General features: G+C 46.5%; 1 protein-coding gene and 1 long non-coding RNA gene across 8 annotated transcripts in view; one reads left to right on the plus strand and one right to left on the minus strand.

Annotated features, from left to right (window-relative positions):
- LOC135363568 (uncharacterized) overlaps positions 1 to 26,705 on the minus strand; it is a 48,096-nt gene extending 21,391 nt beyond the window's left edge. For 6 of the 7 annotated variants that reach the window (XR_010409276.1, XR_010409280.1, XR_010409278.1 and 3 more), the window contains exon 1: positions 26,566 to 26,705. This is a non-coding gene — a long non-coding RNA (uncharacterized LOC135363568). The remainder of the gene's footprint in view (positions 1 to 26,565) is intronic. The other variant, XR_010409277.1, reaches the window with a different exon arrangement.
- On the plus strand, positions 983 to 5,778 carry CYTL1 (cytokine like 1). Its single transcript, XM_045879487.2, has 4 exons — positions 983 to 1,217; positions 3,036 to 3,080; positions 3,431 to 3,559; positions 5,114 to 5,778. Exons 1-4 carry the CDS (start codon positions 1,071 to 1,073, stop codon positions 5,195 to 5,197), a joined length of 405 nt encoding a protein of 134 aa, XP_045735443.1. The 5' UTR covers positions 983 to 1,070; the 3' UTR covers positions 5,198 to 5,778.
- Positions 26,706 to 27,075: the final 370 nt, after the last annotated feature.

Here is a 27,075-nt window from a genome sequence, read left to right on the forward strand (position 1 = left end):
TCACCTCCAGCTTCGTGACCTTGGACAAGTTGCTGGAACTCTCTGAGCCTCCATTTTCTCACCTGGAAAATGGGACTGTTCCTGGGGTAGCTGCCTCACAAGGTCACATGTGGGAATGGAGACTCTGACATTAGCTCGGCGTCTTTTATTCCTCACTACGGGCCTCTGAGCTAGGTGCTTTTATCATCCCCATTGCACATATAACGAAAGGGAGGAAAGAGCCAAGAAACCTGCCCAAGGGCATCACCGGAAGTGGGCAACCATGCGCTGCACTGAGCATCTAAGGAGAGAGCTTATCTTTTAACTGGTTGTCTGTACCGAGCCCTGCGTGCAGAGCCTAGTCACTAAAAGAGCCGCACATTTGGAGAACCAGCCCTTCCTGAGCGTCTGTTTTGTACTGGGGCCTGTGCCGGGGGCTTGAAGTGGCCGGGCTTCAGGGTGGGGGATGCTCACACATCCCCCGCCAACCACATGCACCAGCATGAGCCCCACTTCCAGATGCAGAGACACAGCTGCTCAAAGGGAAAATGACTGCCCAAGCTCCTGCTGGGTGGTCAGTGGTGGGTGGACGCTGACACCAGGCTGCCTGACCCCAAGCCCTGGATCCCTGGCACTCAGTCCTCCCTTCCAGCCCCTTTCCCTCCCCCACTTCTGTTCTGGTTTACGACAGGGTCCCCATTCTAACTGCAGAGCCTGACTGCCCACCCCTCATCCATCCTTGTCTTACTCTTGTCCCCTGCCCCCTCATCACCCGGTCCTACCATTTCTGGAAAGCCCCTGCCCGGAGAGAAACTTCTATTGGAAGTGTGGGAGAGGAAGGGCCTGCGCGTCCCTTCCAGGTGTCCCACACACCCCCAAGCAGCCCCTCCTCTCACACGGGGGCGGGGGGTGGGGGGAGCTTTAGGTCTGAAAGGATCCAGTGTCCAGGGCCAGGCGGGCGTGCTGGATGGCCTTGGCTGGGCCCCACAGGAAGCGGACGGAGGAGGCGTGGAGGACCACCCCCAAGCCGCTGCTTTATTAAAGGGGTGCCTGCCATCGGCCACAGGACGCAGTGAGCCTGCCTCTGTACCATGACGCCCAGGCTGCTCGCCCTGCTGTTGCTTCTGGCCGGGCCCCCCTCCTCGAAGCCGGCTCCCCCGACCTGCTACTCCAGGATGCTGAGCCTGAGCCGGGAGGTCACTGGTGACTTCCAGAGCCTGCAGGCCATGGAGCCCTCGGTGAGTCCCCTCCCGCTGCCCTCCGCGGACCAGGAGGTTCAATTCAAACCCAGTTCTCCAAAACTTGCCTTTGGACCAGGAAAAAAAAAAAAAAACACTGTTTTTCTTTTCTGGCCAATGTTAATCTCAAGGGTTTGCATTTTATTCCCATCCTATTAAATACGAATGACAGTGGTTTGCATCTTTTTTTAAATACAAGGAAAATCTATCAGAGACATCACAATGCCTTGTCTTTGTTGGTAACTTGCCAGCAACAACCAGAGGGTCTGTTGTAAAATGTAAAAGAAAAAAAAAAGGAAAAAGCAAAACCTTGCCGAGGAGCCTGGAACTCCTGAGTTAAGGAGGAACACAGAATTAAGGTTATTCTCTTCGGAAGCCTGGTGATTATGAGTGAGAGCTAAGGGGGGACCCCCCCAGGACGTGCCCTCCCCTTACTGCTGTTTACCCTGGGCAGACAGCTCAGCCCCTGCATCTCTGTGTGCTGAGCTGTGAAAGGGCTGGTCCAGTGCCCGCCACCAGCTTCGGGAGCTGCGAGGGGGAAGGCGTGATTGAGACGTGGTAGGCACAGTGCTGGGCAGGGGACACCCCAGGAATGTGAGCACTGTAAGCGCTGCTCTTTTCACAAGCAGACCCACGGCTCAGGGAGGCAGGTTCCGGAGGGGTTGCCCAGAACCAGAACCCAGGCCCCCCTGGCTGCTTATCCAGGATAGAAACAAACGAATTAAACTTCATTAAAAGCTTTGATACAATTTGGGGCGCCTGGGGACAGGGGGGCTCAGTTGGTTGAGCATACAACTCTTGATTTCAGCTCAGGTCATGATCTCAGGGGCATGAGATTGAGCCCCGCGTCGGGCTCTGAGCTCAGCTGGAAATCTGCTTAAGATTCTGTTTCTCCCTCTGCCACTCTCCCACTTAAAAAAAAGCTTTGATAAAATTTAAAAGTGTCTAAAAGTGTCTCTTCACCCCTTGTAAACGCTTCAAACAAAATGTAATGTTTCTCAGATGTGGGGTTATGATACCCTAACATCTTTTCTTTTCTTTTAAAACTTAAATAATGTGTATGTTTTTCCTAATTATAAAAGGCATACATAGTAGGCCCCCCTATCCGCGGTCCACAGTGACCCGGAAGCAGATGAGCCCCCTTCTGACGTGGTCAGAAGGTCAGTGGTAGCCTAACCCTACATCACATGCCTACGTCACTCATCTCCTCACGTGGCACTTTATCATCACAAATCATCACAAGAAGAGTGAGTACAGTACAGGAAGAGATTTTGAGAGAGAGAGGTCACATTCACATAACTTTTATGATAGTACGTTGTTATAATTGTTCTAGTTGATTAGTAGTAATTGTTGTTAATCTCTTAATTGTGCCTGATTTATAAATTAGGCTTTATCTAGGTTTGTATGTATGTATAGGAACAAACATACTATATATAGGGTTCAGTACAATTTATGGTTTCGTGCACCCACTGGGGCCCTGGACTATATCCCCTACGTATAAGGGGGAGACCACCATACTTTATAGACCAGTTGGAAAATGCACAAAGGACAAAGAAGAAAATAATATTACTTGCCATTTTACCACCTAGAGGTAACTGCTGCTATAACATTCTGGGGGAGAGTATTTCGGCTTTCCGACTAAGCATAGGTATTCAAATCTGTGTGTGTGTGTGTGTGTGTGTGTGTGTGTGTGTAAGCAAATCAGATCAAGGAAGGCCCTAGTGCTGTCTGGCTGTTGGAGGGTGGCAGAGAGCCTTCTGTGAGCAACTGAGGGTGCATCCCTGTGGGTGTCATCGTAACCCATCTTCCCTTCTGCAGGAGCCATGTGTGAGATACCTGCCCACACTCTACCTGGATATACACGTAAGACAGTCTTCCTGGGGCGTCTGGGTGGCTCAGTCGTTAAGCATCTGCCTTCCTTTCGCTCAGGTCATGATCCCAGGGTCCTGGGATCGAGCCCCGTGTCAGGCTCCCTGCTCGGCGGGAAGCCTGCTTCTCCCTCTCCCACTCCCCCTGCTTGTGTTCCCTCTCTCGCTGACTCTCTCTCGGTCAAATAAATAAAAAATCTTAAAAAAAAAAAAAAGATGGTCTTCCTGCCTGGGGAGGCAGGGGGGTGGGGAGAGACCCCGTGCGGAAGGATGCAGGAGTCCCCAGCTCCTGTCCCTCTGGCCACTGACCTCCCCCACGATGCCCTCCCTGCTGTCCACTCCCAGAATTACTGTGTGCTGGCCAAGCTGCGGGACTTCGTGGCATCGTCCCAGTGCTGGAAGGTGGCCCAGGTGGATGCCTTGAAGGACAAAGTGCGGAAACTGTACACCATCCTGAACTCATTCTGCAGGAGAGTAAGTGACACTACTGAAAATACCTTTTCTGCTTGTTATGACCCAAGATGCTCAGGGCTTTTAAAAGAGGAAGTCTGGGGGTGTGGGGAGATGAGGAGGAGGAAGAGAAACATTTTGGGGTGCTTCCAGCTCCCAAAGCCCTAGGCCCTCCCTTCCATGAGCTCACACTGGTGTGGGGACAACACCCAGGACCACATGCTAACCATATAAAACAGACTCTGCTAGGAGCCAAATGGAGTAGAGGTTTGGGGGGAGAGGGCCATGAATTCAGGGAGCTCCAGAGTGCCAGGGTCGGAAGAGACTTTCTAGGAGGAACGGAGGAGGAGGAGACTAGTCGGAGGAGACTTTCTAAAAGAAGGGCTTCTATACAACGGAATATTACTCAGCCATCAGAAAGGAGGAATACCTAACTTTTACATCAACATGGATGGGACTGGAGGAGATTATGCTAAGTGAAATAAGTCAAGCAGAGAAAGTCAATTATCATATGGTTTCACTTATTTGTGGAACATAAGGAATAGCATGGAGGACATTAGGAGAAGGAAGAAAAATGAAGTGGAGGGGAAATTGGAGGGAGAGATGAACCATGAGAGACTATGGACTCTGAGAAACAAACAGGGTTTTAGAGGGGAGGGGGGGAGGGGGGACGGGGGGATTGGTTAGCCCGGTGATGGGTATTAAGGAGGGCACGTACTGCATGGAGCACTGGGTGTTATATGAAAACAATGGATTGTGGATCACCACATCAAAAACTAATTATGTATTGTATGGTGACTAACATAACATAATAAAATTAAAAAAAAAAAAAGAAGGGCTTCAGATGCTCTGTGATAGGAGGCTTCCCATAGAAGAGGGGAAGGAGACAGAAAAATGCAGAAAATCAGCACTACCAAAAAAAGCAGAGTCATGGGATCCCAAAGGCACAGGCTTCAGCATCAGACAGACCTGAGCTCCCGTCTGTCTTCCTGCTTCCCTGATGGGAGCAATTCGTCACCTCTCTGAACCACAGTTCCCTCATTTGTGAACTGGAGACATAATTATGCCCACCTCACGCCATCGTTGGAAGGATAAAAAGTACACCCTGAGCATGTGTGTGAGGAGGGGCTGTTTCAGTAAGTCCCTTGATCCTAAGAAACCTAGCAGAGTGACCATACATAGAATTCCTAGCACCAGGCCTGGCCCAGAGTAAGTCATCAGGATAAATAATTAGCTATTGAGTTTAATTTATTTGTTCATGCATCTAAGGTTTCTTACAGATTTCCTCCCCACACCCATTGCCCTCCTCACTCCCTCTCCCCTTGGTCTGCAGAGGGAAGACAGGAAGAAGATATAATTATAATACAGTATTATTTATATTTATAATGCAGTATTATATCATGTTCTACAGGAACGTGAAGACGGGGCCAGTTCTCCTTGGGAGAATAAGGAATGGAAAGTTTTCACACAAAAGGAAAGAACTGAACAGTCTTTGGAGATAACCAGGAGTCCTCTAGTTATGTCTGGGCTGTGGGGTGACATTCAGTAACATTCTTGCTTATTGCACATCTTTTTCAGGATTTGGTGTTCCTCTCGGATGACTGCAATGCATTGGAATACCCAATCCCAGTGACCACGGTCCTGCCAGACGGTCAGAAATAGGGCAGTCCTGACCGGAGAGAGAGAGCGCAAGGGGACCACAGTTACATCAGCTGCCCAGACACCATAGGCTAAAGCCACGCCCCTCACCAGGCCTCCCTGTTACTATAGCATCGGAAGCTGTCACGTCTCTCCACCTTCTGGAAAACAGGACTTCTGCTCCTCTCCCAGAACCTACTTGGAAAACAATTAGGAGCTTTGCTTTCATTTCCCCCTGGTTTTGTCTTGCCAGGATGGTTAGATACACAAGCATGTTTATTGGATCCCTGAGAAGAAAAGGCCAAACCCGCGTCTCTTGTATGAACGTCTAGTCTGAGAACAAGCAAAACAATAGGTTTGTATTAGTGCTTTAACGGAGTACTGGTAACATTTTTCTTTTTTGATGGGAATCTGCTTACATTTAGCCAGGCTTCTATTTCATACCCTCTCCCACCACAAACTTTCCTTATAGTTAACTTTCATTTTTAAAGAAATTTCACTGCCAGATAAAGTGTATCTGTAAAGTTCATAATTACATAGTGCTGATGGGAACCACTCTTTCGTTTAAAGGTGATAAAAGTCCAATAAAGACCATCTCCATGGTGAGAAACACATGTGGTGCTGTATTTGTCCAGGCTGGATATGAGAGTTTTGATTTCATGCACATTCTAAAAGTTGCTGCTCTTAGCAAGATGCATCTTTCTCCCTCTTTCTGAGGGATGCACAGGTGTTTCTGAGTCTGTTTCAATCCACCTGCATGAATGTCTGCCCTTAGAGTACTGGGAGATGCTCCCATTTATATTTGGGCGCAGACTGCACCTCATATCATACCCACAGACTGTGCGGTGCCTGGCACTTCCCACAAACACCAAGTCACTGAGTCTTTGGTTGCTGCACAAGCAACAAAAGAAAAACAAACACATGAGACTATATGAAACTAAAAAGCTCTGCACAGCACAGGAAACCATCAATCAAATGAAAGACAATTATGGAATGGGGGGAGATATTTGCAAACCATATATCTGATAAGGGGTTATTATTCAAAGTACATAAAGAATTTCTATAAACTCAATAGCAAAAAAAGTGGGGGGGGGGGCAAACAAGTAATCCAATTTAAAAAATGGACAAAGGACCTGAGTAGACAGTTTTCCAAAGAAGACATACAAATGGCCACAAGATACCTGAAAATATCACCAGCCATCAGGGATATTCAACTCAAAACCACAATGAGACATCCCCTCATACCTACGAGGATGGCTTTTATCAAAAAGACAACAGGTAAGTGTTGGTAAGGATGTAGAGAAAAGAGAACCCTTGCACACTGTTGGGGGGCATGTAAATTGGTACAGCCATTATGGAACACAGAATGGGGGTTCCTCAAAAAATTAAAAATAGACCTACCAGATGACTCAACAATCCCAGGATATATAGCTGAAAGAAACAAAATCAGTATCTTGAAGAGATATCTGTACTGCCATATTCATTACAGTATATTCACAAAAAGCCAAGATTTGGAAACAACCTAAAATTCCATCCATGGAATTTTCTTTCTCCACAGCCAACTGGTCAACCCTATCTTATTCTGTCTCTCTGGATAAATGCATAAAAATGTAATATATATATGTATGTATATATACAATGTATACATGTATGTATGTGTACGTATACACACACAGTGAAATATTACTCAGCAGTGAGAAAGAAGGAAATCTTTCCATTTGCAACAACATGGATAAACCTTGAGAGCATCATGCTAAGTGAAATTAGCCAGGCAGAGAAAGTTAAATACCGTGTGACCTCACTTATATGTGAACTCTGGGGCGGGGAGAGGTTGAATTCACAGAGAGGGAGAGTAGAATGGTGGTTACTAGGCACTGAGGTGCTGGGGGAGATGGAGAGATGTTGTCAAGGGGTTCAAGACTTCAATTATAAGATGAATAAGCTCTGGGGATCTAATGGACAGCATGGTGACTCTAGTTAATAATACTCTATTGTATACTTGAAATTTGCTAAGAGTAGAACTTAAGTGTCCTCACTACACACACACACAAAGTAACTCTGTGAGGTGATAGATGTGTTAACTAACTGGGTTGTGGTAAATATTTTACAAAGTATAACATGTCAAAACACCATATTATATATTTTAAATACATACGATTTTATTTGTCACTTACACCTCAATAAAGCTGAAGAAACAAAACAAAAGAAACCAAATCCACTTTTCCTATAAGGACACCAATTATTGGATTAGGGCCCACCTCAATGGAGCATAACCTCATCTTAATTTGATAACATCTGCCGAGACCCTATTTCCAAATAAGGTCACAGTCACCCACTCGAGGGGTAAGGGCTTCAACATATCTTTTTGAGAGATAAACTTCAACTCACAACAATCATTCTTTCAAGAGATAACCCCTTCACAGAAGGAAATTATGCAACAAACTAACTCTGTCACCACCACCACCAGCTACCACTTCCTGACAGACACTAAATATGGAGGCATGGTACCAAACAGACAGCATGCACGCATTCGCCCGCTGACCCTTCACAGTGATGTTGCCCCCGGGTGGGCATTATCCACCTGGATTTATGGTGGAGAAAACACACTCAGGTCCAAAGGATAGGTGATTCCCCCAGACAGCTGGTAAGGGGTGGTGGAGGGATTCCAAACAAAGAGCCAAGGGCTAGACGTCTTCATTCCATGGCTCTGCTAACACTTTGTTATTTCCAGGTAGCAAAATAAACCCCTAAAGACAAGGACTAATTTACACATTTCAGACATTCATTTGTTGGCTCATGTCTTCAATATTTACTGAGTGCTTATTATAAACTCGGCAAATATTGAGATGAAAAGTAAAGAATTCCTCCTCTTAGATTAGCAGAGGAGACATTTGCAGAGCTGAAGATGGAGTGGGGTCAGAATATAAACAACATTCATTTTGGTAAGACCTGCCAGGGACACTTTGGCAGGATGTCTATCCCACACCAGTTGTATAACCAAGGTCACATAAGGAGAATCCCTTTCGAGGCAGGGAGACTAGAACCCAATGGTTGGGAGTTGTCATAAGGGATCTCTTGCTTTGGATTTTAAGTATAGCAAATCAAGGACACTACTCCACCCCTGTGGGCCAGCATCCCCAAGCCAGATGATAGGGCACCACCCGGGATGCCCTCTTCTTTCTCCACAGCCAACTGGTCAACCCTATCTTATTCTGTCTCTCTTGACTTCTCCATTTGCTCTTTACCACCTCAACATCAGCTCAGAACCTTCTCAAATTCGATGTGCAGTGTTTGCTCAGAACTTAGACTTCTGACAGGTCTCACCTACCAGGGGCTCTTTTGGTCCCAGGTGAGAGTCTGGCTATCACTGGTCCTTTCCCCTGAGGCTGCCCCGTCAGAAGGGATTTTTTTTCCTCACGGACTTGTTAATAGTTACAGCTGTGAAAGAAGATTCAGAATGGAGTAAGCATGGCTAAGAGAGTCACTCAAAGTAGAGTCGGGAGGATATTGAGGAAGCAGGGCCTCTGCACCTCTCCTATTTCAATTCTCAGAACACCACAGGCTTGACTTTGGTCAACTGCAAACTCCAACCACCTCCTGGAACACATTCTTCTACTTTGGATGCCTGTTAGCCAAATAGCCAATCGTGTATTAGATGGTCAGTTCAAACTCTGCCAGCACTAATCATAATTCTTTCAAAACAACTTATGTAACCTTGTGGATTTTGCCTTTAGAAACCTGCACCCCTCCCTCCATGCTGGCACACTTTCAATGCCTGTCCACTCTGGCTCCTGGAGTGTAATTCCTAAACCCCAAATAAATGCTTCTGGTTGCTTTATAACCTCATTGTGTTCTTAGTTGACAGAGCCCATGTTCTGTTTCTTCAACTGACTAAACTCACCTGGTAAAACAAAGCAGAGCCACTTGCTTGTTAGCTGTGTGTCAGTGGGCAATTTACTTAGCCTCTTTGTGCCTCAGTTTTCCCATCTGTGAAATGGGAATGACAATAATAAAACTTCCATAGGTTTGTTTAGGGGATAATGCAAATTCACGCTTTCAAAGCACTTACAACATCTGGCCCCTAGTAAGGTTTCTACTTTGCTCTAATTAGCTCTAATAACATCAAGAGCAAATTTAGTAGTTGCTTAAGAACTTATGAACATCTAAAAATTTTCAAAAATGAAACCATAAGAGACTCTCAACTATAGGGAACAAACTGAGGGTTGCTGGAGGGGAGGTGGGTGGGGGAATGGGGAAACTGGGTGATGGGCATTAAGGAGGGGCTGTAATGAGCACTGGGTGTTGTATGCAACTAACGAATCACTCTATCCCTGAAACTAATAATATACTGTATGTTAGTTAAATTGAAATTAAATAAAAAATTTTTAATTTATGAAATTTTGTTCATCAGAGTACTTGCAGTGCAAAAGTACTGAGTACTCCCTCTTCCAAGAAAAAAATCACAATTTCCAATAAACCCTTCTTCTAGCCTCCCTCCTGGAGAACAGCAGCGGTGACCTGACTTCCTCCTCCCTACCTCCAAGTCCATCCACCATCAGCCAGAGGGGTGTTTATAAAGTGCAAAACTACTTCCATAATCCTGGGTGCTCACCAGTGGCTCCTCATAAGGCTTTCCTGATATGGCCCTGGTCTTCTCTGGCTTCGCCTACTGCTATCCCCCCCCCACCACCATACACACACATATCCATTTCCTTAGGCACTGAATCTCAGTGTTTCCTGAATGCTATAAATCTTGTCAAATGCTGGGCTGTCTTTTCATCCCCCCCGCCCCCTGCTTGAAAACCTGTAGAATTCTTCATTCCACTGAAGTGTAACTTCTATGCTGAACCCCTGGTAATAAGAAGCAAGTCTCTTTTCTGGACAACCTCTCTTTCTCTCTCGCAACTATTTTATATTTTTATATTCATGGCAATCATCAGACTCGAGCTGGATGATCTCTTCCTCCTTCTTGCTGCACCTTCCTCAGCTGGAGCCTGTGACCCTACCCTCAGGGTCTCTCCCGCCTCACTGGTCCCCTCTTCTGTCTCCTTTGGGGCTCCCCCTCTTCTCTTTTCTCAGCAGCTGTGTGATCCACGCTCAGCCCTGGGTCCTTCCCTCTCCTTTGTCTGCACTCACTGTCTTGGTGACCACCCTGGTGTCATAGCTTTGGACACCATCTTTACATCAGGACCAAGAAGGCTGGGGTCAAATTTGATCCTTCTCTTTCTCACATAATCTACATCCAATGCATCATCAAAAATCCCTCCCTCTCTAACTTCCAAATAGACCCAGAATCTGACCACTTCTCACCACTTCCACTACTAGCAACTTGGCTCAAGGTCACTAGTGTTTGTGTCCCACTGTCATAGCTGTTTCTACCCTTGCCCCATACAGCTTATTCTCAGCACATCAGCCAGAGTGATCCATTAGTCGCCTTACATCTTTCTTCTGCTCAGAACCCCTCACTGGCTCCCCATTTCACTCAGAGTAAAACCCAAGTCCTGACCATGGTCACAGGGTCCTTCATCAGCCGCCCCCACACCCTCTGTTGTCCCTCTGGCTTCATCTCCCCTCTATCTGTGTGGTCTTGAGCAAATTACTTGCTGTCTTTCAATTTCCCCTCACTTTCCTGGCCTCAGCTGAAAAATAGTAAGAACACCTTCCCCAGAAAGTTGAGCTGAGGACTCAGTAAAATAAGTCATGTAAGTTGCTGAGCACAGTCTTGACATTTAGCAAATACTCACTAATGTCACCATTATTACTATTATTCCCACCTTCATCCTGATCATTATGAGCATCAAATCTTAGGGGGAAGGGGGTTTGGTGCGGATGTGAAACATGGAGCATTTCTCATTTCACATCAATGTACCTTCTGATTCTGCAGGTTTACCTATTATTTACTGTCCCCCCAACCCATTGTCCTTGTACTACCTGAACGACCAAATCTGAGCAGGTGACACACCTATTGACAAGTCTTCAGTGGTTCCCCACCGCCCTTGGGACAAAATCCAATTTCCTCACCTCCAGTTCATTCCTTGCACATTGCTGTCTGACTTCTCACCACCACACCCATAGAACCACTCTTATGAAAGCATCCCTGAGCTCCACACTGTCAAATCTAGGGTCATTTTTATTCCCCCCCTTTTTTTCTTTTTATAAATTACAATATAGTTAACATACAGTGTAATTAGTTTAAAGTGTATGATATAGTGATTCAACACTTCCATACAACACCTAGTGCTCATCACAAGTGCCCTCCTTAATGCCCATCACCTATTTAACCCATCCCCCACCCCGTTCCCCTCTGGTAACATCAGTGTATTCTCTGTCATTAAGAATCTCTTGGTTTCCCTCCTTTTTTTTTTTAATCTGTGTTTGTTTTGTTTCTTAAATTCCACATATGAGAGAATCATATGGGATTTGTCTTTCTCTGACTTATTTCACTTAGCATAATATCCTCTAGTTCCATCCATGTTGTTGCAAATGGCAAGATCTCATTCTTTTTTATGGCTGAGTAATATTCCATTATATATATATGTGTGTATATATACACACACACACACATATATATCACATCTTCTTTATCCATTCATCTGTTGATGGACACAGGCTGTTTCCATAGCTTGGCTATTGTAAATAATGCTGTTACAAACACTGAAGTGCATGTATCCCTTTGAATCCGTGCTTCTGTATTCTTTGGGTAAATACCTAGTAGTACAATTGCCGGGTTGTAGGTAGCTCTATTTTTAACTTTTTGAGGAACCTCCATACTGCACCACTTTACAATCCCACCAACAGTGCAAGAGGATTCCCCTTTCTCCACATCCTCACCAACACCTGTTGTTTCCCGTGTTGTTGATTTTAGTCATTCTGACAGGTGTGAGGTGATCTTTTCTGTCTCCTCTTAATTGATCTCTGAGTCTCCCGGATTGTTGTGCCACATACTTTCCTAGCTTTATACTTTCTCTCTGGTGACTGTGCCCTTCTCCTTTGCTGACCCTCCTCCTGCATCCCACCTCTGAAGCTGGTGTGCCCCAGCATTTTGTCCTGGACCAGCACCCCTCTCTGCACTTCCTCCCAGATTCTCATCTGGTCCTACAACTTTGTCACCATGTTTATGACACCCAAACCCATGCCTCCCACCCCACAGACTTCCCCAGGAGGTTTAGACTAATTTTCCAAGTACTTTGTTATCTGGAATCTCTCAAATGTCTCAGAATTAGCTTGTCAACTCTTGTTCTACTTGTCCATTGACCTTTCTTGTCTCAAAAAAATGGCCCCATCCAACACCATTGGCTTCCACCAAAAACTTGGACGGATGTGCTTCTGCACCCAGTTCCAATGTGTGTGTGTTGGCCGGGGCGGGGGGGCGGTTTCACACTAAGGAGCAAGTCTCTGACACCAGCTGGGTGCCTTACAACTGAACTAAATTCTGACAAAAATTCTGTTCGCTCTGCCTGATGGCATGCCCTCTGACCAGGACTCACACCACTGACTCTCCAATTCTCAGTCTTCAGACTCGGACTTGAACTATGCCACGGGCTTCCCAAGGTCTCCAGCTTGTAGACAACAGACCAGGAGACTTCTCAGTCCCAATCATCATGTGCGCCAATTCCTTATAATAAATCTCTTTATAGGTACTGGCGAAGCCTGACTAAATCCCCTGAGCCCACGCTCTTGTCTCCATATCTGTTGCCTGCCCCCCAGGCAAGGTCATCGGGACCACCTGCCTGGAGCATGGGCTTCAGTCGCTTCGGCTTCTGGCTTCCATTCTTGCCCCTCCCATCCAAGTGCCACACCGCAGCCAGAATAAGCCGATTGAAGGATCACTTAGATTGTGTCCTTCCCCTGTTGAAAAACGTCCTATGGCTTCTATTAAAGAATGCAGTTCAACAGAGGAATTTTGAAGATCTAACTGGCTTTATTAAACAATCCACCGACCAGACAGTGCCCCGTGTAGCCGGCAGATGGGAGCCCTGAGGACCTGCACGACATGGAAGGTCTCTATAGGAAGGCGGTGGAGCAAGGATGTTATAAACAAAAGAAAAGAAAGGGTTGTTTCGGGCAAGATCACCACTTCCCTTAGGGGGAGGATGGGGGATCTTACTACGAGGATTACCTCATCTTTCTTTGGGGGATGGAGAAAGCCTTCGTGAGAGATTACCTCACCGCACTTATCAGCAACTGCCTGACTGACGGGTGAAGACCCATATTTTGGGGGAGGGCAGAACAGCAATTAGGTTAGGTATTAAGCTCCCATTTTAGTGACATGGCCTGGCCCAAGTACCGCTATTTTGGGCCCGTGGTTTTCTTTTTAACGCTTCCCACTCTGAATGAAAGCTGAACTTCTCACCTCGGTCTACACAGCCCTGTTTATCCCCAGCATGAGTCTCCGTAAGGCTCCCTAGAGCGCTGCAATAATCGATCACATGTTTACTAGTTAACTTCTCTGTCTCCCCCACTAGAGGATCAGCTCCAGGAAGGCAGGGACCCTGTCCTTCTGTCCACATTTTACCGCCTGCACCTAGCACCATGCCTGGCATTTAGTAGATGCTGCATAACTGTATTTTGGATGTTTATGGATCCTGGATACTGCTCCCTGGGAAGACTAAGAAAAGTCAACAGTTGTGATCTTGTGATTCCAAGTGGTCCATGCGCATTCTGTCTTCATAAAATACACGCTATCTGCACACACTCATATACTTACAGCCTCAGGGACCTGGTTTCTATTTTCAGGAATTGCTGATTCTTACTGGTTTGGTCAACTTCAAATCTCAGTAACTCACACACACACAGAGGCACACACAGTTTATATATTTCAGGTGTTTGTTCTCACAGTGCTCTAACCAAGCTTTTCCATGAAACATGACTGTCTGGACCTCAGCCAGCAGCAGAGAGACCCGAACAAAACCCTTAGCTTTTCTTCCTGAGTACACCTAAAAGCTTAATAATCTGTTTTGGGTGTTTTGGAGCGCTTTGACTAAAGGCAGCCTTGTACCCTCACACCCACAGGCAATTTAAACCAACAGAATTATTAGGCAAAAATCCTCATAGTTTAAGCCTACCTGATTTGCAAAAGTGCTAATAATATGAAATCACCTTCTGCATTTGCAGAACGTTTCAGGTCTGTAGATTGTCAGAGTAGGTGTGTAGGTTACAGGATAGAGTAAGGGACTGCCCTGAGACTGAGTAAGTGTTGTAGGAGAAGAAAAAACAGAAAAACAGAGCCCAGTTATGCAGAAAATGGCCAAGTCTGCAGTCATCACCTAGGTATTGATCCCTTCATAGTGAAGGGATCCTGGGAATTATTTGGACGTTGGATATACATTGCTAAGACATTGGCAATCAAGTTCCCAAAATGCAGCTCTACTTATTTTTCAAGAATTTTTCAGGGTGCCTGGGTGGCTCAGTTGGTTAAGCGTCTGCCTTCGGCTCAGGTCGTGATCCCAGGGTCCTGGGATGAGTCCCTCATCGGGCTCCCTGCTCAGCCAGGAGCCTGCTTCTCAAACAAATAAAATCTTAAAAAAAAAAAAAAGAATTTTCTCACTGCCACACAAAGATAAGGAAACCTGCTCTGGAGTTACTGCCTTTCTTTTATCTTCTTTTCTTCTTTCTTTCTTTCTCTTTCTTTTTTCTTTTCTTTTTTTTTTTTTAGAGATAGAGAGTGGGGCAGGGGAGGGCAGAGGGAAAGAGAGAATCTTAAGCAAGCTCCACGCCCAGAATGGAGCCTGACACGGGGCTTGATCTCACAACCCTGAGATCATGACCTGAGCCAAAATCAAGAGTCAGACGCTTAACTGACTGAGCCACCCAGGTGCCCCGATTTATTGCTTTTTAATTCACTTTGTCTTGATTCTAGCATCAACCCAGCTCAAGACGCTATGAGATCAGAAGCTGCTCCTTTTTCAGAAGATGGGCTGAGACCACCAGGTCTGTCATGGTGTGGTGCGTTTCCTTTGGCTACAGTGCTACGGACATTCCAAGTTTGGGAACCATTCAGCCTGGAGGGGAAGGGGCTAAAACATTGCCTTAACATTGTTTATTGATGTTCCAAGAGGCTCTTAATTTACTGATGTTCATAACATCCTAAACACGTGGAGAACTTGGCAATGTACAAAATATTTCCATGTCTGTTTTTCCCCTTACTAACTTCAGTCCTTATGCCAACATCGGCAAATGGGTGGATGAAGAGGACAGGTTGTTTCCACTTAATAGATTTAGAAGTGAAGCTTCAATTAAATACCCTTTAAAATGCCTTTAAAATGCCCACGAAAATGCCTAAAATTTAAAAATCTGACAATATCCAGCATTGGCGAGGACACAAAGCAACCAATATACTGCTTATGGTGGGGATACCTGGAGAAACAATTTGGCATCACCTAGTAAATTTGAAGATGTGAATACCCTATGACCCAGCAATTCCAACCCTAGAATATATCCTAGAGATATTCGGGCACATGTGCCCCATGTGTCTGAGGATGTTTATAACAGTGTGGTGACTGTCAGCAAATGACTGGAAGCAATGCAGAAGTCCATCAGGGATAGAATGGATAAATAAGTGGTTGTAATCATATAATGATATTGATGATTAATATATTATAATGACATGTACCTACATGGCTGACTCTGTACCCAACGTTGAGGAGCGGAAGAAGACATACAGTATGATTCCATTTAGGCAAAGAACAAAACCAGGCAAAACATAAAATATGTTTTGTGGGATAGAAACATACGGGATAAAGCTTTAAAGAATTTCAAGAGAGTGTTTAAAACAAAATTCAGGACAGAAACTATCCCCCTGAGGAGTGGAGGAAGAGGACAGTAGGAGAAGGACGATATAGAGGACTTTCAAAAGAATAGCATGGTTTTTTTTTTTCTTAAACTTGACTGAAGGGTTTCTTTTTTAAATTCAATTAGTTAACATTTAGTGTATCATTAGTTTTAGTTGTACAGTTCAGTTATTTATCCATTGCATATAACACCTAGTGCTCATCACATCACGTGCCCTCCTTAATGCTCATCACCCAGTTACCCCATCCCCCCACCCACCTCCCCTCCAACAACCCTAGGTTTGTTCCCTATAGTTAAGAGTCTCTCATGGTTTGTCTCCCTCTCTGATTTTGTCTTATTTTATTTTTCCCTCCCTTCCCCTGTGATCCTCTGTTTTGTTTCTTAAATTCCACATATCAGTGAGATCATAGGATAATTGTCTTTCTCTGATTTACTTATTTCGCTTAGCATAACACCCTCTGGTTCCATCCATGTCGATGTAAATGGTAAGATTTCATATTTTTGATAGCTGAGTAATATTCCATTGTATATACCACATCTTTACTGATGGGTTTCTAGTGGTCCAATATTTTGTCACTCTTTAGAAGCACACACACACATAATTTTGTTAATAATTAATAAAGAATAAAAATAAATTGCATTCACGTAAAACATAAAAAAAATTGGAAATGAAATTTAAAAACTAACTCCATTTACAATAGCAGCAAAACTATAAGGTATATAAATATAAGACACCATGTTTACCATCTCCCTTTAGGCCGGAACCACCAGTAATTGACCAAAATGACCAAACAAAGGGAAGAGGAGGGCCCCTCCCATGTATTCGCTAAACCTTTTAGGAAACATGGACCTGTGCCTTTGGCCACATTCACGCAAATCTACAAGAAGGGGATGCCGTGCACATGGAGGGAATGGGCACTGTTCCAAACGGAATGACCCACAAATGTCACCATGGCGAAACTGGAAGAGCCAACCGCGTTACCCCCCAGATTGTTGGCAATGTAAACAAACAAGTGAAGGGCAAGATTCTTGCCAAGAGAACGAATATATGTATCGAGTATATTAAGCCTCTAAGAGCGAGACAGCTTCCTGAAGCATGTGAAAGACAATGATCCGAAATGTACTTGGGTTTACCTGGAGCTCCAGCCTGCTCCACCCAGAGAAGCTCAGAACCCATGGGAAGGAGCCTGGGCCATTGGACCCCTTTCCCTATGAGTTCATGGCATGATAGGTATATAAATATATATATACATATATATATATACATATATATACATATATATACATAATAAGACTTCTGGACTGTAAAAATTTTTTTTAAATGTTTACAACATCATGGAGAAAATTATACAACTTTATTCAAGGACATAAAAGAATATATAAATAAAGAGATAAGCTATGTTCATGAATCTTAAATTAATGTAAGTTTGTCATATCCAGTGAACATCTCAGCAGGGTGGATCTTGATATGACGAGCCTAAAATTTATAGAAAAATATAAAAGATCAATAAATTTTGAAAAAGAAGAACAGAGGGGCAGGGGAATTTCCCTAGCAAGTATCAAGACTCATTAGAAAGTCAGAGAAATGTTGGAGAGGTTGTGGAGAAAGGGGAACCCTCTTACACTGTTGGTGGGAATGGAAGTTGGTACAGCCATTTTGGAAAACAATGTGGAGGTTCCTCAAAAAATTAAAAATAGAGCTACCCTATGACCCAGCAATTGCACTACTGGGTACTTACCCCAAAGACACAGATGTAGTGAAAAGAAGAGGCACACACACCCCAATGTTCATAGCAGCAATGTCCACAATAGCCAAACCGTGGAAAGAGTCGAGATGCCCTTCATCAGATGAATGGATAAAGAAGATGTGGTCCATATACACAATGGAATATTACTCAGCCATCAGAAAGGATGAATACCCAACTTTTACATCCACACGGTTGGGACTGGAGGAAATTATGCTAAGTGGAATAAGTTAAGCAGAGAAAGTCAATTATCATATGGTTTCACTTATTTGTGGAACATAAGGAATAGCATGGAGGATATTAGGAGAAGGAAGGGAAAAATGAAGGGAGGGAAATCAGAGGGAGAGATGAATCATGAGAGACTAGGACTCTGAGAAACAAACAGGGCTTTAGAGGGGATGTGGGAGGGGGACGGGTTAGCCCGGTGATGGGTATTAAGGAGGGCACATACTGCATGGAGCACTGGGTATTATATGCAAACAATGAATCGTGGATCACCACATCAAAAACTAATGACGTATTGTATGGTGACTAACATAACATAATAAAATTAAATTAAAAAAAGAAAGTCATAGAAATTAATGTACTGGGGTATTGATGTAGAAATTTTAAAAAGTAACCAGTGAACAGAACAGAGAACCCAAAACCAAACTCATGGAAATTTGATAAACTGCTGAGAACACAGTGGAAAAGTAACAGACAGCACAATAAAAATAGCCAAGATGATTGGCTATCCACTTAGAAAAAATGGAAATTTGATCTCCGCCTTATACCATCCTCAAAAATAAATTTGAGAGGTTTGACAAACTTAATAAGTAAAGCAATATTTTCAAATATTTGGCAGAACACATGGCAGAATGTTTTCGTGTTATGAAGATAAGGAAAAAATTCTTAAACAAGACCCAAAGAGTGCTTCCAGTAAAGGAAAAACATGAGTAAACATAGCATAAGGCTTTAACAGACACAGTAAACAAAGCTAAAGAAAACCCCCTTATGTGGGAAGCAGAATGTGTTGACTAACAACTAACTATTCCTGTCTAAATTTCTGGAAATTGATGATAAAGCGAGTGAGAAATAGGCAGAACACAGACTGCATAACCAGGAAGAGAAAATCACAGAGGCCGTTTAACCGTATGAGAAGATGCTGAACGTGTCTACCAACCAGAGAGGCACATTAAAACTACAATGGGATACAATTTTATACCCACCAAATAGGAAAAAGATAAAGTCTCATAATACCAATGGATGGCGCTTGGGTGCGGATAAGGAGAGGCAGGAACTCTTCTGAGCTGCTTTTAGACCTGTAAACTGATACAAATTTTTTAGAGAGCAGTTTCATCATATTTGGTAAAGCTATTTAATTTCTGGGGACATATGTCAGGCAAGCTCTCACAAGGAGATGAAACGAGGATGTTCATTACTGCCTCATTATTGGCTATGATGAAAAAAAAAAAAAGAAACATCCAGAGAGTTCCTCAGAAAAATTAATAAACTCTGACATTTTCATTCCATGAAATATTACACAATAGTAAAAGTGATTAATCAAATGCCCGTGATTCAAAGTGCTTTGATTGCAAAAAAACATTGTCTAATAAGAAAACAAGATGGAGAAATATATGTCCCTTATGATATTTGTCTCTTTTTGAGATTTTCGCAACTGCTCAGACGCATAGGAACATGGACTGGAAACACATCACAAGCATGAAAATAATTGCTTCTGGAAAGCAAGGAAGAGGAAAAGCACTGGAAGGGAAACAGGATTTCAACTTCATCAGTAACATTTGATTTTAAAAAAAACACAAAAAGCTTGAGTGTAGGACAAAAATGTCGATATTTACCGGATCTGGGTGGTGGGGCCATGGTGCTTATTGTCACTCTCTGCCTTTTTCCAACATGTTTCAAATATTCCAGGATTTAAAACATTAAAATAATCGTCTCATTCACTGGAATAACTGATATCATCCTCCAATAAATGATACAATTATTATATAATTATTACCTTTTCCCCACTTTCTAACATACGGTATTGTTTCTTCCTGCAGAGAGAAGAGCTGAACTTTGTGATTTAACACAGCGCCAGATAGAGCTCTGGGGAGATAGTGATACTCAGAGAGCTTCAGTCGTTTGCCAAAGGTAACCCAGCCAAGGAGTGGCAAGATTGGAACTCAACCCGGGGGTTCCAGACCCTGAGACCACTGCTCTCTCCATTGGTGGAGCAATTAGCTGAAAAGACTCTTTTGGGGGTCTTTTTGGGACTTGTACTGTGCCTGGAGAAGCACAAGGGGCAGGGGAGACCCACCTCCTGGCCTCCTAACAGGAGAACGTTCTCTGACGTCCTATTAGTGCCTCAGCCTGGCGATCCTATGAACTCCTCGAGAAAAGGAAAAAACAGAAATAAAAAGAAGGGTCTCAAGCCCAGAAATGATGGTCCTGACATCTTTGCTGGTTCTGGCATTCCTTCAAATGTCCCTCTGGCGATTTGTAGATTCTGTTCCACATATTTTTTATTCTGCATGTTCCTTCCATGTTGGCATCTTTGATCACCTGCTGTGAGAATTCTCTGCTCCAGCCCAGAGACTTGGTAGGATGTTCCCACCCAGCAGAGTCAGCCTCCCTTCCCTCCCTCCTTCCTCTTCCCATGGCCCTCCACTCATAAAGCCACATTTCTAAGCCAGTCCCTCTGAACCCCCCGCCCCGTGTACCCTGGATCTCCAAGACCTCGCCCCATGGACTTCCCACCAGCCCCTTGTCCCTCCCAAACCGCCTTCACCTTTGTTGGGTTTCAGACAGGAAGTTCTGAAATGATTCAGCAAGTTCACACCCACACACAACATATTTTATAAGAAATAAACGCTCCTGTTTTGATTAAAATTGAGGAGACAATTAAGGAATCACTACTGTAAAATTAGTCATACACAGCAACTTGTTTTCCGGAGGGCAGATCGTTACGGCACACATTTAGCAAAGAGAATTAATTTCCGTGTGTAGTTTTGATGCTGGAAAATTTACCGGTAACCATAGAACCACGAGGGCAAAGTGTAAACGCTGTTCTGGGGACAAGTCACTGCCAGGATTATAGCTGCCAGGGACAAGGGGCTGGCCCCTCCGGAGCCAGCAGCGATGAGGTCTCCTTTCCCTCTTATCGGCCTTGCAGACCCCCTGAAACCGCTGATAAGCCTCCCTCACATCTGGCCCAGCCTCTGGGGCTGCCGCCTGGCACCGAAGGGATGGAGCCCAGATGCAATGAAGTCACGAGGGGCGCCCAAAAGGGCTGTGATTGCAGGCCTTAGTGAGTGCATTTACAGCCTCTGCTGATCTCTGGCCCCAGGTTGTGCTTCCTCCAAGGAGACTGGGCCCCAGGAATGAGTGTCCCCTTCAGAGTGTGGGCACAGCCGAGGGATTGCCTGGAGAAGGAGCAGCCCGACCTTTCCTGGTCCCCCCTCAGCCCTGGGAGTCATCCCAACCTCTGTGTCCTCTGACGTTGCGCGCTTTACGAGCCCAGGTAGACGCATTGGCCCATGTTCCATTTTGTGTTTCCAACAACCCCGAGGTATATTCAGAACAAAACCGATTGCTCCCATCCTAAAGAGACAAAACGGAACCTTCAGAAGGTACAGTGGCTTCCCTGAATGCAGAAGTGGCCTCGGGCCAGGCCTCCAGCCCAAGGATACTCTTCCCGCCTACACGTCCTGGCTCACGGCGGTAGAATCATCATCACCCAGAAGCAAAGGGGTGTAGACACATAGCCGAGGGCAGGGATGAGGAGCCTCCTTCTTCCCACGGTGGATGAACCCTGGGTGCAAACTGAGAATTGCCTCATTACAGCAAGGGGTCCTGAGATTAGGAAGACCCCTGGAGTAAAGGGTCTAAGAGGGAACCTGAAGGACAGCTGCCATTGCCAGACAAGGAAAGAACTGGAAGAAGGGCATGGGGGAGGGGACAGCTAGAGGCGTGGGCACGGTCCCCCCCACCTGGAGCGTCCAGGATACCACACACAGGTTAAGAAGATAACCTCTTGAGCCGGGCTCCTGGGTTCATACCTTAATTCCTCCCCTTACAAGCATCTCTTAGTCTCAGTTTCCACATCTGTCAAATGGGGTTAATAATAATCCCCACTGAATAGGGTTGCGCAAGAGTCATGCGAGGGAGCGACTGGATGGAGAACACTTGTAAAGAGGCTGGCACAGTGTGACTTCAGTGACACTTCAGGGAATGTCGGCACCTGCCATTACTAAGATGTTTCAAGGAAGCAGGGAGGTGAGGCTGGGAGAGCAGGGCAGGGCCCAGGCTTCGCCCAGGGATGAGTCAGGGAGAGCGGAGGCTGTCTGGAAAAGGCCAGAAGCTTTGCCTGGACGTGCTGGCCATCAACAGGAGAGCCGGTGTCCTGGAAACTGGCCTGGGGCTCGGCTGCAGAGGGGAAACCCGGCCGAATGTGATTAATTATAAACAGACTAACACATGCAAACAAGGATCTCAGCTGGCTGAGCAAATATTTATGCAGGGATTTTGGAAACAAGTATCCATGTGACCTTTCTACGCGCGTTTCTAGAAGCGACTGCGGATTCTCAAAGGTCAAGTTGTAGTGGCATGTAGATGCTTGAAAATCAATCCACACTCAATGCCACCAACAACCGAAGTGAGAAACAGCGTTGCTCGCCTTCCGTGATTACTGCTCTCCAGTCTGTGGACAAAATAAAATAGACCAGCGCCTGGCCAGCAGGCGGCCCCCACCGGTCTCCTCGCTGGCTGGCCCCTGCAGCCTTCAAGCTGCACACCCACGACCACAGGGACCTCCTCTGATCTGACCACCATGTGCACCTGCCCAACCCCCAACCCATGCTTCCCGGCGTCAGCTAGGCTGGCGGAAGCCCCTGGGGTCATGCACGGGACGGGATCTCCTGGGAGAAGGGCTGGAGCGGGTCCCAGAGAACCGAGCAGCCATTCTGGTATCAATCCCTGGGTGACCTGGGCAAGCCTTGGCATCACTTTCTCATAGATGATGAGGGACCCCACGGAGGCATACTGATGCAGGTCTTGCTGGTCCAGCCCAATCTCCTTCAGCGTCCTCAGGTGCGTTCTTTGCCTCTGGCTCGGGCAGGGGGTTGCGGTTAATGGGAGGGTGGTCACCAGTTGGGTCCCTACCTCCCAACTTTGTCCGGAGACCAGACAAGGTTGACTCTGGTTGAAGCGGTGCTGGAAACTTTTTGCGGAGGGAAAGGCACCGCTGCCCTCTCGTGGCCACTGGGCGGAATGAACGGCGGCCGCGGGAGAGATGCGGAGAAATTCAAGTGGAATGTGCGGGGTTCCTGCTGTGCGCGGGTCCCCGGGGCGCTCAGTGCGAGGCACAGCGATGGGTCGGACATGCCCCGCCCCAGGAATCTCGTGCTTGAGGGGGACGCATGTGCGGGCTCTCTGGTTACCACACATGAGTACTTTTAACTATGTGACCTTGGGCACATTTCTTAACATTTCTGTGTCTCCATTTCTGCATCATTAAAATTGGGCTAAAAGTAAAATGTCCTCCTAAGTGCAGCCCACAGTCATGACTATCTGTACCCCAAACATAGTTCCTTCTCGCCATGCCCACCACTGCCACTAACATACCTCTCTGGTCTCCCTGCTCCCTCCTTTGCCTCCAGCCCGCCCCCCCCCCCCCCCACACACCCCTTTCACCTGTAGCAGCCACAGGAGGCCCCCTGGAAAGGTAATCTGATCCTACAAGTCGTCCACTCACTGTCCTCCAGTGATTTTTGGTGCTGCTCGGAGTAAAAGCCAAAGTCCCAGCCATGGCCCCCAAGATCCTACAAGATCTGGACCACCCCCTCTTGGACCTCCTCGCTCACTTCTCTCCCACCACCCACTCTGCTCTGACCACTTCCTGTCCGGGAACACACCATGATGTCGTGCATTTTAGAAATTCACTTCATCGAACGTCTGCATCCCCTTCTAGAGGGTCAGCCCCACAGAGACAGGGACTTCTGTCTGCTTTGCTCACTGCTGTGTCCCCAGCATCTATTATAACATGAACTTGTTGCAGGAATTCTAAAATATTTCGTGAATAAATAAACAAATGAGTGAACAGGGTTTTGCTTCGTATAAAATTGGCTAGTACTGGGCAGGGCAAATGTGAGCTCCTAGTTCTGTTGCTCTGAGCTAACGTAGAAAGGGAAATGACTCTGAGAGAGGGTTGTCCTGACCATTGCCGGGCACAGAGGTGCCTATCTTAGTGTTCCAACATCAGGAGGGCTCCTGAGAGGAGGTGACAGACATAGGAAGTAGGTTTTGAAGTAAGCAGGAGGCAGGTGAGGCAGGTATGAAGGTGCAGGGAGCAGCAGGTACAGATGCGAGAGAAGGCAAACGTCAGGTGTGCAGGGAATAGCCGGTAGACCCCGGTGCTGGGACAGAGAGGGTGGATTCCAGGGAACCCAAGAGAGAGAAGAAGGGAGGTGGTCAGGCCACTTGGTGAAGGGCTTTGAACACTGAATTAAAGAGAGCAGGTCTCATCCTACAGGACTTGGGTGGAGGTACGGGAGAGTTCAAAACGGGGAGGTATGATTCTGACACCAACATATCGCCCCCCCCCCACTCACATATCACCAAGCGATTCTCCACACCAGCCGGGTGTCCTGCAATTCAGCTCAATTCTGACATCATCTACCTGGACACGGCGTCAGACACCACGGGGTCGGGGCTCGGTCCCACGAGCCTGTCCCCACTTCAGATGCCAGTTGCAAGTCCAGGTTGTCACCTGCGCTTCTGACCAACTGGCTATAAATCAGTGGTTCCTACGATCTCCTCCTTGGGTTCAGTTAACTGGTTAGAGCGGTTCACAGGACACAGGGGCCCAATCTACTTAGGAGATTACTGGTTTATCACAAAAGGATAAAACTCAGAACCGCCAGATGAAAGAGACACATGGGGAAAGGCATGCGGAGGGCAGGGAGGTCCCTGCCTTCTTTGCAATGTCACTCTCCCAGAATCTCCCATGTTCACCAACATGGAAGCTCTCCCAACCCCACCCTTTGGGGTTTCTGTGGAAGCTTCATTACATAGGAATGGCTGATTAGATTATTGGCCATTGGTGACTGAACTCAATCTCCAACTCTCTCCCCTCCCTGGAGGTTGTAGGGGATGGGACGGAAAATTTCCAACCCTCCATTCCAGGGCTGGCGCCACCAGCAGCCAGCCCCCATCCTTGGGAGCTTTCCAAACATCACCTCATTAAAATAACAAAAGGTACTTTTGCTGCTCTCATCACATAAGAAATTAAGTTTTAGGAGTTCTGCACCAGAAACGGGGATGTCGAACGAGTATATATTTCTTATTATAAATCACATTACAGGAGATGTCTGACCACACTTGTGTTCTAGAAAGGTCACTCTGGCTGCTGTGTTGTGGGGGGGGGGGGGGGGACAGACCTGGAGGCAAGAAGACCCCCCCCACCAGGAGGCTGCTCCTATGAGGCAGCAGGGGGCACTGGAGAGTTGGTGACAGGTAGAGGTATATGAAGGCAACTGATTGGGTCATTAGGGGCAGTGAAGGGATGGGGATGATTCCTGGATCTTATAAGGCAAGATGACCAGGGTGGGTAGCATAGAAGCTCCTTCCCATGTCCCCAGATGACTTTTTTCTGTAACATTTCCCCATAGCTTTTTGGATTGTTAGTCACTAATTAAGATTCAAGCCCATGAAAACCTGTTACATTCTTACTTAGAAAATAATCCAGAGGGCCTCACCCATATCAGTGTAAATGCATTGAATGGTACTGCCTTGAAAGCTAGCACCATCATGGGCCACATCAACAGGGGTAGAATGGCCAGAATGAGGGAGGTGATATCCACTGGGTACAGCTAGGGCACGTGTCCCAGCATGTGCCCCAACCCAGAGGAAGGGCCTTCCAATACACATGTTTTTCAGCTGCTAGGAGAGTCAGATGTAGGATATGGGGGTGTTCAACCCCAAAATGGGAAGAATCAGAACAGAATAGACAAGAGCTCTCTGTGGCTATGTACTTTTGGGGTTGGCGTGATTATTAGCTTTGTTCTGATTTCTGCCAAAACATAAAATTAAGAGGCAGAAATAGAAGTTGCAGGGAACAGTGTTTGACTTGTTCTGAAGGACAGTCCCCCAGTCAGAGCTGTCCAGCGGGGAAATTGACTGGTCTGGGCATGGGGTGAGCTCCCTGTCCCTGGAGTAATCAAGAAGAGACAAGACATCAACTCTCAGGAAGAAAGTAGAGGGCATTTCTGCATTTGAAGTTGGGCAAGGCACTCCCCAGGCATTCTTCCCAGACTGCAGATTCACAAATCTGTGACTCACATGACCCAAGAAAAGCAGACGTGAGTGGACCTGGGGAGGCCCAGGTGTGCCATCCCCAGGGCCTTGATCCATGCTGTGCATCAGGAAATGTCCTAAACTGGGTGCCTGGGTGGCTCAGTTGGTTGGGCAATTGCCTTTGGCTCAGGTCATGATCCTGGAGTCCCGGGATCGAGTCCCGCATCGGGCTCCCTGCTCAGCGGGAAGTCTGCTTCTCCCTCTGACCCTCCCCCCTCTCATGTGCTCTCTCTCTCTCAAATAAATAAATAAAATCTTAAAAAAAAAAAAAAAAAAAAGGAAATGTCCTAAACTGTTAGAGCTGCAGGGCTGGGGGAGCCCGTGTCCGCTTGCCCATTTTACAGACTGACCGGCTATGGGAAACAGCGGGTCAGAGAGCCGTGCAGGCTTGCACAGGCTTATACAGCTTCTTCACGCCCACCCGCCGGACCCCAGACCCCAGACTCCAGATGCCCAGGGCGCACGCCACTTCATCAGGTCCCACTTCTGATTTTTTTCACAGGTCAGCTTATTTCCTCTTACCTGCAACAAAGAGGTGGATATGGAGGTGCTGAAGCTGAAGTTTGTCCTCACTGTGTCAGAAGTGAGCAGGGGATGGAGCTGAGATGCCTTAAAATCAGCCTGTGACGCCGGCATTCTGTCTTCGTCACTGGGCTTCCCCACGTGGTCCCCAGCATGTGACCCCCAGCGTCAGTTCTGTCACCCCCGACAAGGTCAGGCCGCACACGCACGTCATGGAGGGTAGGGGCGCGCTCTGGCTGCCTGAGCCTGGTGACTCATGGCCGTGACAGCCAGCACTCCAGGGTCCCCAGGGCCCTGCTTGGCATCATGGGGAGTCAGGCCGGTGGTGGGGACCAGCCATGGGGGCCAGTGTCCACGACCCATTCAAGTCTTCTGTGCGGGGCAGGTCAGCCTGGGCACGTGCACATAGGGGACCAGTTAATCCTCGGGAAGGGGGCTGACCTGTACACTGTGGGATGTTTAGCAGCCTCCACGGCCCACTCCATGCTGGGAGCATCACCAGAGGGCCAC

This window comes from Mirounga angustirostris, unplaced genomic scaffold (assembly GCF_029215605.1).
Source record: "Mirounga angustirostris isolate CCGP_5_RB_7025 unplaced genomic scaffold, mMirAng1.0.hap1 SCAF_2, whole genome shotgun sequence".
Classification (NCBI taxonomy): Eukaryota; Metazoa; Chordata; class Mammalia; order Carnivora; family Phocidae; genus Mirounga; species Mirounga angustirostris.